This window comes from Manacus candei, unplaced genomic scaffold (assembly GCF_025592945.1).
Source record: "Manacus candei isolate 608988 ecotype Guabito, Panama unplaced genomic scaffold, ASM2559294v1 h1tg000003l, whole genome shotgun sequence".
Lineage (NCBI taxonomy): Eukaryota > Metazoa > Chordata > Aves > Passeriformes > Pipridae > Manacus > Manacus candei.
The window spans coordinates 192519-208986 of record NW_026138051.1 but is presented as its reverse complement, the minus strand read 5'-3'; the positions used below and the strand labels follow the sequence as shown (position 1 = coordinate 208986).

General features: G+C 43.3%; 1 protein-coding gene and 1 long non-coding RNA gene across 2 annotated transcripts in view; one reads left to right on the top strand and one right to left on the bottom strand.

The window, feature by feature from the left end:
• MSN (moesin) overlaps positions 1–16468 on the bottom strand; it is a 43418-nt gene that overhangs the window by 9660 nt on the left and 17290 nt on the right. The window contains exons 2-4 of the mRNA XM_051783761.1: positions 10192–10275; positions 839–934; positions 39–313 (exon numbers count right to left, since the gene is read on the bottom strand). Of these exons, the coding sequence (XP_051639721.1) occupies positions 39–313; positions 839–934; positions 10192–10275 (455 nt within the window). The remainder of the gene's footprint in view (positions 1–38; positions 314–838; positions 935–10191; positions 10276–16468) is intronic.
• LOC127469452 (uncharacterized) lies at positions 6911–10295 on the top strand. Its single transcript, XR_007903983.1, has 3 exons — positions 6911–6986; positions 8482–8648; positions 10179–10295. It is a non-coding gene; the product is annotated as an uncharacterized LOC127469452 (long non-coding RNA).

Below are 16468 nucleotides of genomic sequence, written 5' to 3'. Positions count from 1 at the left end.
AAGACAGAAAAGGTCTAAGATTATTCAGGTTCACTTACCTCTGTGGGAGCAGTTTGTCACTAGCAAGGTAGCCAGACTTGTGCACCTCTTTGTTGAAGTCTCCATATTTGGACTGGACGGCATAAGAAGCCAGAAGAACAGCTGTTTCTGGAGGACAATAAATGTCATCATTCAGAATTGCCTCCTTCACTTGGAGGAAGAAAAGGCGCTGTGTGATGTCCTGAATCAGCTCCTCTGCCACATCTTCTGGGTAGAACTTAGCACGGAATTTGAAAAGCAAGGGGCTTTCTTTGCGTACATCCTGTGCTGTTACCTGGAACAGAGTTAGCAGATTTTATAGCCTGTATACCAAGTGAAGGGGAGCAGGTTTACAAACAAGAACACAAGCATGCACTAGAAAAAAATTTCTCCTTTCCAATGAAGTAGTGAGTGGGCAGAAAAGTAAGGATTTTCAATTACTTACTGCTAAAAACCTTATCACTTCTCCCCACAGGAATTACAACAGGCCAGTAGTTGTGATCAGTGTTAGGTAAGTTACTTTCCAGGTTTCTCTCCAACTAAGATGCTCACAGTGAGCACCACATCCGCATGTCACCAGAAAGGATAACAGATCTGGCCAGATAACAAACATATGCAGGAAGACCAGGTCAAGCACCATGACTCTGTACACCTTGGGAAGGGGGTATGTGGACACCACAACACCAATTCACTAGTCTCACAGTACTTCAGGTGCACAGATAGGCAAGAACAGAACCCTGACAGAAGCACAGAGACTAAATTTGCCTCTGCACTCCCAGAGACGTGAATAAGGAAAAGTGAAAGCTTGGAGCAAACATACCTTTTTGTTCAATTTCAGCCATGTTGAGAAGCCCTTGGTGTCTTGATACTGAAGTCCAAAAAACCAGACCTCTCGCAGACCAATTGTCTTGACAACCTGGAAAAAAGACAATTAGCAAGAGCCCCAGTCAGACTGATCTCACCAATGGCTGAGGACGTGTTAGAGGTAAGTTCAGACAAAGACAGCCAGTGCCCTGGCCTTCTGCCTCCCCTGCTGCAGTGTACATAGAGGTGACTGGGCATCTGAGGGGTCTCAAGTGTACCATATTCTGCCCTCTCCCTCAGCTCTTTAAGGCTTGTTGCTATTTATAAACAAGAACTCAGACATTATTTTCTTCAGCTATTTGCAAGCCAACATATATAGCCAAAAAACAATGCAATAGCTCTGACAGGTTGAATAATTGTCAGGAATCAGGAGCACAGCTCCATTTTCAGGTACACCCCTCACTTATCACGCAAACGTACTATTCCTGGGCAAGTCATGAATTGCCCTGTTAGGCTGTGCTACTCTAAGATTTGTATTCTACTCTACCGACAGTGTTGTGGACAGGCCCCTCATGCAGCTCCTTACTGAGAGGCACTACTAAGAGGAACTGCAGTGGGTAAATTGATACGCTACCTCTTGTGCTGGGACTAAGAGCCACAACAGACATTAACTACACTGCTGCGTAAGTTCTCTCTGTAGTTACTTCCTTAGCACACCAGCTGTGCTATGTAAATAAGAGTTAAGAAGGCTTTACAGACGTACTGTAACAAGAGACAAGGGCCTCGTGGTGGGGCAAGACAACTGCAGTACAGTGCCACTGTCAGTAAAAAGGAGAGAGAAGTTTCTCTGCAAAGCCTGTTCGCTGGCATAAGGCCACCCTCTGTGCCCTGGCAAGCCTGGGATGTGCCACAGGGTGCAGCAAGTCTACACAATGAAGTTCCCCCACATCCCTCCAGAAGACCCAGGGGTTGTTCACAAACCAGCAAACCAGACACTTACTCGTCACCTCCATTACTGGATAAGGAAGGAGAAGGGAGAAGACAACTCTCTTTAGGTCAGCATGGTTCCTAAAGTATGACACTGTCAGCTGTTTTTACGCACCATCCAACTCAGGCTTGCTCAGAGCTTCCCCCTTTCAAAAGGGCTAACAGCTACAGGCAGGGAATGAGCCTTGCCCTGTGAAAACCAGCTGCCAGGTCAGTTGATATAATTTTGTATTGCCCTAACCCATGTTTTGTGATTCTCCCTAAATGCCTACTTCCTTTTAAATTACTTCCTTCTTGAATCCTAAGGATGCACTCTGTTCCCTTCTGACGTGATCTCTAGCTTTGGCAAGATACAACATCAAGGACGTAGGTTCCCCGCAAACACATCACTAGTTAGATTGTTTAGAGCTTGGATCAGACATTTCTTCTGGTCTTCCAAAAGCAGTACTGGGGCCTTTGTTCCCTTCAGGCCTGAAAACCACGTGCAGTTTTCAGCAGAGGCGTACCATTAGTAGCTCACGCAGAGACAAAACCTACACGAGGTCTTGTAGTCTATGTACATCATCCCACTGGGGTCCCTGAAATTTTTCAGCCTGTCCTTGCTTGAACATGAACTTGAGAGCTGGGCTAGAGCCCCTGCAGACCCAAGGGAATGTGGGGCATATAAACCTTTGCTCATGCATATTGCACAGCAGGATGCACACAGCTAAGGAGGCTTTTGGAGAAGAATCAGAATTTGCTGTGTACATTGAAAGCAGGTGGTACAAGGAGGGGAAGAAAGACTGTCCTAGAGCCCAAGGATAGCTCTGTTCTTGGCAGCATTAATATGAATGAGATGGAAGTTTCTCGCTCCACTGCATATGTCTGCTTTCCTCCCTTCCACTTGCCAGCAGCTTATGCCTGGGAATTCAACAGGCTGGATTGCCAGCAAGGAGCTGAAAGGCACCACACTGCGGCCCCACACAAAAGGACTTTTATTCCACAGCAGAAGCCTGCACAGCAATAGCAGAGACAACAATGAGCTGGGCAGAGAAGAGGGGAGACAGCACAGCACACAACATCGCACTCCCAAGCTGCCTCTGAACCAAGGCAGGGAGGACAGTCCTCCTCCCTCCTCCCTCCTCAGCTTTAGTAGGTTATTTAGTCCATTTAGCAAGAGCAAAAACATGAAGAAACAGCTTTCTACAGCTGCAAGGAGTCTGGCTGGCAGTTAGCAGCATAATTATGTCTGGGGGTGTACAGCATTCAGCTACTGGCAGTGGCTGAGGCTGAAGAAGAGCTGGCACACAGGACGGGAGAATAGAGAGTACTGTTTAACACAGACCACAATACTTAAATACCTAAAGTCTACACTCTCATCTGGAGAGCAACATCTTTCCTTCATACCAGGGGGAGCATTAAGTCAGTCCCTGGGTCTTATTTAGCCTGTAGGATAAGGCTTGGCCTACAATTAGCAACAGATTGCATGCAGTCTCAAAATCCAGCTGTCCCACAGTACCTTGACCAGCTACAATAAAAGTCTTCATCGAGTAGTACCTTTAGCTTAAAATTCTACTTACTAAGCAATACTGCCATAGGGAAAAAGGTGCATTTCTGGTGACTCACTTCACCTTCTTCAGTCTAAGAGCACACCAGTAGGGTTTCCTTTTTTACTTATGTTCACAGAAGAAACACAAGGTATTTCAGGTAACCTTTTCTCTCACTTGTCCTTACTCCATGTTTTCCAGGTCTGCATGACAACTCCTGTCCTTCCCCTCAGCACTCACTCACCACCCCCAAACTATGTTCTTGCCATTGGGTGCTGCTCCATAGCAGAAGATGAAGCCATACACAGCCTCTTAAACGCAGATTTTAGCATGATAATGATTGCTGTCATTCTCAGCCCAGGAAAGACACTACCACACTGGGAAAGAAGTGTGGATCCTGCATGAAAGTACTATCCACACATGGGTAAGACCAAAGCACAGAAGCAGGGGAGAAGACATTCCACTCAGACCAAGTTCCTGCACCAGAGGGCAAATCACCTCAGGCTATACCACAGCATAGGTGTCTTGAATGCTGTCCTAGTTCAAGATGAGGTAGGTCTCTCTCCCTTTCTATGACAGACATGCCAAGTACTTCTCAGAGAAAACTGCCAGCAAACCTTATTGCTGGAGGAGCCCTGAACTGGTGCCACACCTGCAGTTTCATATGCCATAGTCAAAACTAACTTTGAACATGGTCTTCCAGGTACCTGAACGTAACATGCAACATTCATCTACAGACACAAATATTTAACTGTCCTCTTTCCATTCAGTTGACGAATGTACTTCTAACTTTCTCTTTCAAAGTGCTAAAATGCCAGAGTGCTAAACAACAGGATCTTTGAGTTTTTGAACTTACTACAGTTTGCCATTGATCTCCTTAGCAACAAGCAGTCCATTTTTGGTTGGACTACTGCTTTTCTGAAAGTCAGTGTTTCCACATATTCCTGTGAAATTTGAGACACATTTTCATACCACTCACCACAAGCCTTCGTTACAGGAACAGGAGTTCTGGGGTTTGCTGGAGGAACTGGCCACTGTCCCAAGACTTGGTGCTTTTTACCATGAAACTCCTTTAGCGAGTTTTTTGTTCAGCACTTTCATCTACTGGAGCAAGATGAACACATTTCCTGTGTGTTTAAACACAACCAGGTAGGACCTTTCCAAGGTTAAAGGCTTCTCTACAGTCTCCCTCCCCACAAAGCTTAGTTTGCAGGCCATGACACACCAACAACCTTTATTCCAAACACAGCTCAACTCAGCTGGAGTTAACCAAAAGTCGAGGGGGATTTAGTCAGCCTGTGCTGTAAGCTTTAGCAGCCATCAAAGCAGAGTCTGACAAATTGGTAGTCTACAAAACCACTAAACTCACTGCAGCAGATGAGTTAAGCAAGGAAACTGCTAAGCATTACCAAGCTTTCTAGCTGCACAACTACCTCAATGGCCATGCAGTCAGAAAAGCAATGCAAGGCAAGCCAGGCCAGGGCACATGAACTCAGAATCTTAAGGGATCTGGCTCTTTGTGAAATCTGAAAGATCCTTACAAATCAAAAACTAAAAAAAAAAAAAAAAAAAAAAATAATTAAAAAAAAAAACACAAACAAACAAAAAAAGAAAAACCCCACACCGTGACACCCACACACTCCACTACATATAAGACTCGATGCAGAACATAAAATACAGCATCAGTGACCAGGTTTGAAGTGTGCAGAGAGATGCTTATTGTCACAATTTTAACCCATACCTGAGCATGCTTTTCTATTACAAGCTTAGTTTTGACCCCAGAAACTTGAAAAATGATGAAAAGCCTCTTAGGAAGGTTAACCACATGCTTTTAAGGTTTGAAGTGACAGATGTTAAAGTTTTTCTCACAGCACATTTTCCTTAACCAGAGACTTGGTTTCATGGCTCTTAATTGGACAAAGATCACCATGAAGGAGATTGGATGCCACTGGTTACTCTAGAGGCTTGTTCTGGAGTAGCATGCTGAAGCCAACATCTCATGCACTTTGCTATGTCCAACAGCTACCACTGGAAGGACTGAAGTTTACATGGTAAGCTATAGACTCAGAGAGCTCTAAGCACATCACTGAGAAGCACATCTGTTCTGAAGCTAGAGAAACAGAGTTCATCTAAGGTTGGGGAAAGAAGTACTGACTGAACAGCTGAGTAACCACAACTCATTAAGAAGATCCTGATATAGGGCCTATCAAATAGGTAGAGATTCCCATCCACTGACTACATTCACAACCCAACAGACCTAGCACAGCAGACAGACAAAAGTCCTCCACCAGAGCCTGGAAGGAACAAGGGGCTCTGAAGGGAATGAAAGAACAAGGCACCAACAGGTTTCAAGGTCAGAAGTGACCCCAAACAAAGCATTTGAGAAGCTGCCTCATGCAGCACATGGGGGAAACAGGCAGTGTGTTTTCATACCGCAGAAGTCAAAGCAATTGAGGATTCTGTGACTAGTGTGCACTACTCTGTGTCTGCTGAGTAGTCTGTCAGCTGCAGCAGCTACTAAGCCAGGGCATTTCCATGAAGGTGTGCCAGCCGGATGTGCAACACTTGGGCAAGCAAATTAGTCACATCTCTCCTTGCCCAAGGTACAGGTAAGCCCCCAACTCCCCCGCCCCACAACGCCAAAATCTCACTGATTCAAGCTAGAAGCAATTTACTCCAAAAAAAAGGATGTTTAAGAGGAAAAAGATTGGAGGAACACAACTTCAAAGCCATCCACAGCAATAAGTAACTAAGAAGTTCCACCAGAGAAGAGGTTAATCTCTCATGTGTAGGACACATATAACACAAAGCACTGCTTTAGTTTACAGGCTAGTCTCCAGACTAGCTGCACTTCAGTCCGATACAGAAGAGGGTCAAAGGAGGAAAACAAGTAGCTATCACTGTTGCAGTGCCTGTGCTCTACATCCCCAGGAAAGCAGTATTTCAAGGTACCTGGGAAGTAATGAGGCATACCCCATCCTTGAGCTCTTCTTTTAGTCCATCACTGGCAGCTGAGGAATGGGAGCAAAGTTACTGTTCTTGCTAGTGAGTCGGTAAGCACTGGAGTTCAGCAGCTGGTGTTAAGAGGTACATAAGCAAAGCTGTAAAAGACAGACAGTACAAACCTCCTGTCTCAATTAATCCAGGTTTTGTCCATGCACACAAGCCTAAGGTATTTGAGCTAAAGCTGTACAGTTACAAGCCTAGGAAATAGGAAGAGCTCTAGTATAAATCATGATGTTACTGCACAGTATGTATATCAGCTCAGTGGTATTGCTACAGCCAGCCACTCTTGGGCAGAAACTACTTCCTACAAAGCAGGGAAGCATCTGAATTGTTCTATCACTACAAAAATTCACTTTGGAATTGAGCCAAGTTGGAAAGAAGAAGACAAGAACATTTCTACCTCAAGCCCATTCACCTATTATTACTATGGAACTTTAAACTCAAACTGTTCCTCCTCATTGAGCTAATACCTAGCTACAAACTTTCCAAAAGTCTTCTGAATCCTATTCGGAGTGGGTCAGAATTATGGCATAATGAATATATTCATCTACCTTTATACACAAAAGGTGGAAACAAATACTGCCTAAATGTTACTGAACAGAGTCAGTGGATTATACCAGGGTAGCCGTGCAGCTAGAAAGCTTGGTAATGCTTAGCAGCTTCTTTCTTACTTAATTCAGAACAGACAGCTCAAAGTGAAAGGGTACCCCAGGGCAAAAACATGCTGGATATCTTACATTTTTTCTGTAAAAGAATCAAAAGTCAGGGTTCACACCAGAAGCTCAGTGTGCTGCAACAGCAAAACCATTAGGTTGCTTCGAACAGGAACTCTCTCTTCCCTCGAAAGATCATTGATGAAAGCAGCTCCTTTTTCAGAACCAGTATCATGGAGAAAATACTAGATTATCATGTCCAGGAGCATGACATAGTCTAAGGGAGCTAGAAAACAAACAGACATAACTTTGTTCTTACATACCTCATCATGGGATCCCAGATCACCCAAGGATAGAAACTGAGGCAGAGGGAACAGATGAGCAGAGAGCTCTCACTGTTTAGTCCCTGTTCACAGTATCAGCAGGGACTGTCCCCAGCACTGGACTGTCCCTTCACAGGAACCAATACAGACAGACAGCTCAGCCATATGAAACAGACTGGATATATGATAACTGAAAATATATTCAAAGCTTTATCCCTATCCTAAAGGCAGCAAGTTTAGTATTTACTGTCAGCTCACCAGAGGCTCTCATGTTTTGGTTTGGTATTCAGTTAGTTTTTTATGCAAAGATCAATCTGTTTGAGCAGGTCCATATACAACAAGTACTCATTTTCCTTTATGTGTAAAGTCCCTTTTGCAAAAGAAAAGCTTTGAATTTTCCATGGGGCGGGGGGATAAGACAGATGACAGTCTGTTGTGCATCTGCATTCAGAGACCAGATGAAATGTTTTCCATTGTGTCAGGAGCTGAACGGCTACCTCATTTGCAATTATTTCTCTTAAGAGACCGATGATTAGATTGCAGGGCAGCAACAGAGGTTGGGATTAGGTTCCTGGACCACTCACATAGCAATAGCCCTCAAAACTCCTAATTCATGCTAGAGATGGAAGACTTTGGACATCCCCACATCTACTGCGAACTCCCTACCATACTGTTCACACAGTTCAAGCCCTGGCAGAGGGCTAGTCTTCCTACCACCACTATGGTAGTACCACACTACCAACCCCTACTGCTGTTGTGACTAATCATTTAGTCAAAGCCTGGATATCTGCCACTAGTGAAGCTCTAGGACATTCATTTCAGTATCAGCTTTATCAGGAACAAACACCACTATGTCCACAGGGAAATCTGTTACAGGCAGTAGAAAACAGTTTAGTTCCCATTCCAGCAAATATAATACATGGACAATATAAAGAGATGGTATCAACGAGACCTTTTAGAAATAGCAAATATTTAAAACTAGCTTCAAACGCTTTTTTTCCCCATTGTATTTCCTCTTCCAGTTCCACCTACAACCCAATTTAACTGAAGTAAACACTGCCTCACTTATATTAGCAACTTAAAAATTCAGTTCTGCAACATCATTCGTTTTCTCCCTCGGCAAAGTGTTTACTATGGAAAAAGCAAAGCAAAACTTCTGTTTAGACAGGTGCTGCGTAAAACACACTGCAAGGAGGAGAAAGGGCAGCTGTCTGAGAGTATGACACAAAGGAGTGAAATCAATTATTAAGACATGAAGAGCTGCCATACTGGAAACATGATTGGATGCTTCTCAGAGAGAAGCTGATGAAGCCCAAGTCTGCCACCACAATGTCAGTTTGCAGCAGGAGCCACAGATGACATAGAACTGACTGAAAACATGTGCAGATTAAAAATGTTACTGACTTCAGTAGTATCATTTCTTAGCATCTCGTGCTTTGCTTGGATATATCAGAAGCCAGATACTGAAAAATAATCATGGGATGCATCCACATGAAGAACATCCCCTTAAAAAAAAGTTTTTTTATGAACTTGGGGGATATGTCACCTCAGCTTCACTGGCAAACACGCTCATGAACTAACTGGGGCAGAATTCCATGTCACACACACGAATTTTGGACACAACTCAGCTCTCACTTCCAGCAATCAAAACCTGTCCGATTTGAGACCACACAGGGCTAAAATATGCAGGAGCTACTACATACTAACACACAGATAGCTGAGAGTCACACTGCAATTCAGAACTTTCTTGAAAGCCCTTCTACTTTTCCCATTATGAAAGGATGCTCTTTTAGTCAAGTCTAGGATCTTACTCCATTCCCTCCATTTCAGGGCTGGGCTACAAAGAGCAATAGTGTTGAATCATCCAGCTGAGTACAAGAGAAAGTAGCAGTTTGTGGTTAAAGATCTAAAAAAAAAAAAAAAAGTAAATTTAAATTATGTTTGCTGGCCCTAAATGAAATAACTGACTTCTACGGGTGGATCAGTCCTTAATCTTCTCTCTTCCTTATGACAGGTTCTACGTAGAGCAGGCTGCAGACACTTAGCACTACTGAACCACACCCACATCTAACATATTTGGTCTGGCAGTTCCCTCACCTTGTCAGTAGTCCAAGATTCATTTTACGTTTCTTTAAGCTATGAATTTACTGTTCAGACTTTTTCTCCAAGGAGCAAATTCACAGCCTTTAGAAGTACAGCAGAGAAACACAGTGGAGCCTGTCAAAGTTTCACCCGCTGCAACTGATAATGTCTCTGTTCTGCTGCTCCAATTTTGGGCTGCACATGCCTCTCTGCTTCTTTTTGGCCAAAGCAGGAGGAAATCTGCCTAGGCAGGGAATGCAGGGGAAGGTTGAAGCACCCTATGCAGACAGCCCATCGCAATAAGGTACATCACCGCGCTTAAGATTCCCCAGGGCCTGATGGAGTACAGAATATCACTTTACCTGCACTTGAATTGCAGCAGCATTTGAAACCCAGCTAACCCTCTCCTGTTCTAGAGACCAACTATTTTCTGGAATCAGTTACACAATGCTTGCAAGTAAGTCAAATAAAAATAGCTTATTAGGTCCTCCATAAGACTTTTCTTACTAGTTAAGACTGCAGATATATGCTGCTTTCCAGTTGCTATTATTGTGAACCATGGCACCAATTCAGTTCACTAGAAGTAAGAATAGCTCCTAATATGTTCTTGGAGATTAAAAAATGTAGCAGTTTTGGGAAAAAAATGTCATTTCTTACTATGCTGAGTTCTCTTGAAGTTATTCTATATAGTGACACACAATCTTTGAAGTCCTTTAGAAACTGTTTGTTGTTGCTTCAATTGAATTACTGTATCTATATCAACTTTATATCTTCTGCAGCCTCATTGCTTACCTGATCGAAGAGTTGCTTCCCTGTAGTGTTGGGCTGGATGGCAAACTCCAGCTCAGCATCCATGGTGGTAACACGCACACTGATCTGGAAGACAGAGAAATGCATCACTACAACACATGCTCTAAGTGATGCTACCCAGTAATGAAACCCAGCATCTGCATAAGGTCAGCGACCAGCTCTCAAGCCTCTAGGAACTTCACTGCCAGCAATCACAGTCTTCTCTTCTACCAGCATGGTGCTGCCAGTTTTCCTATAGAATATAACTTTCCTGTTTTGCAGTGTGTTTATCCTCTCTGTCCCGACAAATATCCACATGTGCTGACACACACGAGAGCTATTTAGAGCCTATGAAGTCTTTCTGATCTTTCACAAAAGCAGAGATATTCTAAAACTTGGTACACACAAGTAAACATCCAACCCTTCCATCTGAAGGATGAATGTCAAGGAAGTCCCCAGAAGCATTAACGGCTCAGCCTGCTACAGAAGACTAGTCAATACTAACCCATGGAGACTGAAAGAGTACTGTATTTGGAGAAATTATAAGGCACAATTCCTGGCATACCCCAAGGGCAGTGGGTATGAAGCAGACAGGATGCAAGGATGCCCTCACATGCTAAGACAAAAAGGCTGAATGTTGAACTAACATAAGCACTAGTGTGTGCAAATACTTCACATAGCAGTAGAACTGCCTACTGCTTTCCAATTCTTTCAGGGAGGTATATGGCAGGATCAGTTTAGGTGTCATTTAATAGTATATGTCATTTAATACTGCAGCCAAGGTTTCATTACAATATTAGCCTTTGATGCAAGATCATGAATGGTCTTCCAGAAGAAACATTATATGATGCACTATTTTGACAGAATGTTTCACCAACACATTTTCACATGTGAAATGAAAGTGTGGCAAGGGACTGCAGCAAGGGAGTTTGCAGCTTCATCCCACAGAAGCAGGAAGACATACACACACCTTTCACTTCTCATGAAGCAACTTAAACAGCAGAGGCATTTCACCTGAAATGCTAGTGTAAAACATTGCCAAATCCATTCAAAACTGATAATTACTGGAAAACATGATTTAGACTCTTGGGGCTAGACAGGAATACTCCTGCCTGAAGGCAGATGCCTTAACTTTAGGCCAGGCAAAGTGAGGTCTGCGAGTAGATCAAGCTGTCTGAGAACACAATTTTATGTGCATGCTCATCAACTGAAAAAGGTGAAGATATTTCACAGTTTATGAACACAAACTGTAGATATTAAAACAGTTTGGTCTAAAATATTTTTCCAAAGTTTCAAGGCTTGAAGCTGTACAGATGAGATACTCATGGTGCACCAAACCACAGCACACAGGCCTTGCATTAACAGTTCTCAACTCTTAATGCAAGGCCAACAACTGTTTACCTCAGATCAATAAATCCTAATTTCTTTGCTCTTCATTGCGATCAATCCTCTTAGCACACTCCACCGGCCTTCCACTGGTGAGCGGTGGAGGGAATTATGCTGTGAACAGTTTTAAGAACAACTCAAAGTCACATTTAGCCTATAAGCTGATCACATGACACTAGAGACCAAAAAACCAGGAATAAGAAAAATATTCAAGGAAACACACAATACCAACACGATCATAGCCAACTCTGATCCCTGTATTTCTACCAAGCATAGGGACAGATTTCATGTCTTCTTTACTAAGAAAGCAGCAGCAAACTGCAACAGAGCTACAACCAGAGTTTTTTCCCCCCAATAAGCAAGAAGTGTTCTGCTAGTTACCTCTAGGTAGGAGCTGAAAGAGACCACTAACTACACATGAGAATATATTTGAGGTTTCCCAAAAAGGCTCTTTCAGTCTAGGCACACCACTATTTTGTACTTGATATCCTCTCAAGATTAAACTAAGTTTTCTTGTTTGAAGTCTAGCTAAAAATTCCATAAGGTAGGCTTAGCACAGCAAAGCTGAAGTCAACATAAATTGCAGTTCTAGGTGTTGCATGCACAAACAATGCTGTTTAGACGTTACTGGAAACAAAGATATCATGAACAAGCAGATCAGGAATAAATTGGCCTTAAAGCCCTCTAAACCTTCTGACACAATGAAGTCAAAATAAAGAAAAAGCATCCCAGAGAAGTAGCAAGTAAAGAACAAATGATCTAAGCTCATAAGAATGAAGCACTTAATTGCCATAAGTTCTCTAGGTATACACCTCCCCAAAATTATTCTCCTTAAATCCTAGACTTTGACAATGGGCTAATTTTACAGTGCTTTGGTGAAACAAGAATCCAGTCACTTCTTAGAAGGGTTGAACGTTCCCCAAAATAGCTTTGCTACTTATACTTAGAAGCAGTCTCTTCCACCACAAAGAGTGCTGGCCTCTAATCCTGATTCACCCAGTACCCACCAGCAAGAGTAAAGCTGTCCATAAGCCACATCCAAGTGTAAGAGGGTTTACATTAAATGAGCCATTAAGTAACACATTGCTTTTTGTTCATTTAAAGTATTTCCTGTTCACCTAAAACAGTAACATACTATTTTGCTTTTGTGGTAGCTGGTATTTTTGCTCCATTGTTTATGGATAAAGCACAGTAGCTACACTCTTCTGGTATCATCTGCACAGGTGATTAAGGGTCGAATATCTGAGCACAAAGGAAGCACAGAACTGAAACATTTGTGGCAGCTCTTCGCAACCTGTGCCCAAACAGCTCTTTGAGCTATTTAGAGCAAATCATACCTTAAAATTTAAAATAAAGCTACTTCAGTAACTATCCCCATAATTCATGCAGCATACTTATAAGACTCCCATTTCTCTAAGCACACTGAAATAAGGTCCCACATTGGAACCAACGAAATTCCTTCACTGTTACTAACTTAAATGCTCTTGAGCTATCTGACACAGTATCTCCTTCAATCAGTACATTCAATAGGAAGAGATACACTTCCACATCCCCAATGGAAGCCCCCAGTGCTCCAGTCGAGTACCAACCTAAGGTTTAGGAGCAGCCAAGTTTTGAACGGGTCTGTACTTGCAACTTCGGCCTGATCTAAGACAGCAGAAGCTGACATACCACAGGAAACAGGCCTGTGCTTTGGAGGACCACACCCCGGCAGTGCTGCTTCCCCGAGCTGAACAGAGTTTTACCATGTTCAAGAGCACACTGCTGTGAACTGTCAGCAGAATGAGCTGGGGAGAGCACGTCCTGGGCTGTCACAGGGACATTTTAACCACAAGCTGTGTAGTAATTCAATTCTTGGCTAAGAAGTTAGTTTGCTATAAAACTGAGCCTTGTTAAGGCTTGGTGTGAAAATAGCACACAAGGAATTTTTTTTCCCCCCATATGCTACCAAGCCAGGGGTGTTTTTGCTTTTCCAGTTCACAACTGCCAGCTTAAAGTGAGGTTTCTACCATTTCAGGTGGCGGGAGGCACTGATCTTAATGCGCTCTGCCTGTGGTGCAGACAAGCTACAAAAAGAGATCTACAGACCACTATAATCTCTACCAGACAAGTATGTGGCAGACACTGCACGTTTACCTTCATCCTTCTCATTCATTTAAAGTCTCAGTTTAAGTAAAACCACTTTACCGTGGCATTCACAGCCAAATACTGACCAACACAGATGTTACGTACAGCAATAAAAATGCTATAGCAAAACAAAGCCAACATGATCCAGTCCCATCAGAATTCAGACTTCTTTGCTTTGTTCCTTGAGAGTTATCCTGCCAAAGCACTTTTAAACCATCTATCTAGTTTATCACCACTGCTTATTCTAAGAAAAGCCTCAAGATTCATTAGCATTAAGCTTCTGTATTTTGTATTTCTAAACCATCTAATGAGGTTTTCCTAGGTTTGAGGGCTGGCATAACCATCCGCATGCTTATAATTTGGGCTGCAAACAGAACAAAATGCTCCTCAGTAAGACATTTGACTTGGACTGCTGAGTATATACAAATTTAGTTCTGTCACTCCAGACAGGTAAAGTGCACACCACTGAGACCTGTGAGAGAAAAAGATATTGCTCACCAGTGATTAGATCACAAGGCCTGCGGTGGCAGCACTCATCCCCAAGTATACTATACTCCTGCTCCAAAATTTAGCTTCCAGAAGCTATAGGTCACCACCATCACCTCCTCCCATCGTGTTCAGCACTCTCTACAAGAGAGAGATTTAATAGACAGTGGTACCAAACACCTATTTGTAGCATTTTTTCAGATATTTTGATATTGCCCATATACCTTGAAGTCTCACTGTCTGCCACACTGAGATTCCAAATAAGTTTTACTGGTAGCAGTTATTGTCAGGTATCTGACAGGTTTCTGAGTGAGCCCTACTAATAATGTGCTACAACAACTTCCTAAGATGAAAATGTGTAGCTGCATAGGGCAGGACAAACAGGAAAGACTGACACCATCCTGCTTGGTAACGGATGTATTGCTTGTACTAATTCAGCAGCACACTGAGCAGTGTGAGCGATAGAACAGACAATTCTGTTTGTCATAAGTTAAGACAGGAATAGAGTACTAGGAAATTCATGTCAGAATAATAAGTAGAGTCAGCACACCAGAGTATCGACCTCTACAAAACCCTGACCCTGAGCTAAAGTTTCATTTCCTCCCTGCATTTCCTGAATGCAAGGAAACTGTGATACCCTGCTGGGCTATATGCTTCAACTTTCAGATATTCCTGCTTCCCAGGTTCAAGCCACCAAGTGAATTGTTTCTGGAGAAAGTGGCATAGGGAAAACTCATATTTTATTGCAAATTTGACTGTTACAGAACAGAAGCAAGTTCAATCAAAAAGAAATTCCAGACCAACCTTTGTAGCCTCTGCGCTATGGGGCACCAGTATACCCAGCAGATACTGCATGTAAAGACACTAGACAAATACCATGCATCAGTTCCAAGAGGTCTAGCCAGAGAAACACATTAAATCCAGCTGCAGTTCCATGAACTCAAGATCTCATAAGGCACCTTAATAATCTAAAAACATCCCCAGTTGCGGCTTTCAGCAAGATTAACAACAATATAGTAAGTTTAACAAGAATTGTCCCCCTGTTCCTCAGAACAAGCAAGTAAACTCTGGAGTATGACTGCTCCCCAGTGCTGTACTTCCCTTCCCACCATGCTGGTCAGCCAACACAGGCCCTGCCGTGAGCACAGCAGGGCGTACCAGTGCACTGTGCTTTGCACTGCCTCAGAGGGGCAGTGGAGGTGATGCCCCACACCTCCAGCACCCACCATACTCACAGACATCTGGCTCCTTCCTGAGCGCAAGCACCCTGCCGAAACAGCCCTGGGTCCTCTGTGTCAGGAGGAGGCTGGAATCAGGTCATGTGAAAGTGCTTGCAATTTCTCAAGGGATTACACTTAATTAACCAAGCCCCCTTCCAGCAGTCTTAAAGGGCCTTTTCATACCTCTAAGCTCATCAGGGAACAGAAAAGCAACAGTGACACCACACCGCAGCCCCCAGAGAGACGTTAACCATCCCAGCAGCTCCTGGGAGCTTCCCAGCTCTCTCCACTGTCCCCATCCTGCTCCATGGGGGACACGGTACTTCTCATTTGACTGGAGAGCAGGGCAGGAAATAAATCTACAGAAGGTGTCCCATCCCATCCCACTATGACAATTTGAACTAAGCCACCACCAAAGGAGAAAGCTTGCCCACCTTTAATACACTCAGTACCTGTGAGTCAGAAGTAGGACTTACATCTATATAGTATGTGGCTTTGTTTTGGTATACCTAAGTAAAGCCTGTAGCAGGACCTTACCTTTTAAAGCATCCCTAAGGATTTTAGTGCAGAGCCTGAAGACCTCTGTTTTCAGTAACAGTTGATGTTACTGAAAAACTAAGCTACTTTGCACATACGTATCCTAGTCATCTAATGTTAAGACTAAAAATGGACACAAGCAAAGATCATTATCTGAAAACATTTTACTAGATACAATACCCTCATGATTGCTGTAAGAGAGAAGCATTTCAAGTAAAAATGATTTTAATAAAGTTAATCACTAGAACTGCAGCATGATAATCATACACCAGTAACCGCTTTTAGTCCCCACAAGGCAAGATGGCTCATGTGGACAGCAAACCACAACACCCACACAGTTTCAGGAATCATGCTGCTGAGGACAGCCGGAGGAAGCAAGCCAGAGCAGCCAGCAAGACCGAGAAAGTTCACAGCTTTGAGGAGTCTGCTTTGCAGAAACTGGACAGAGAAAAAGGGTGGAGGCAGCAACTCCCAGGCCGATGGACCATGTGACATACGTAGCATTCAAAATCTCACTGCAGCAG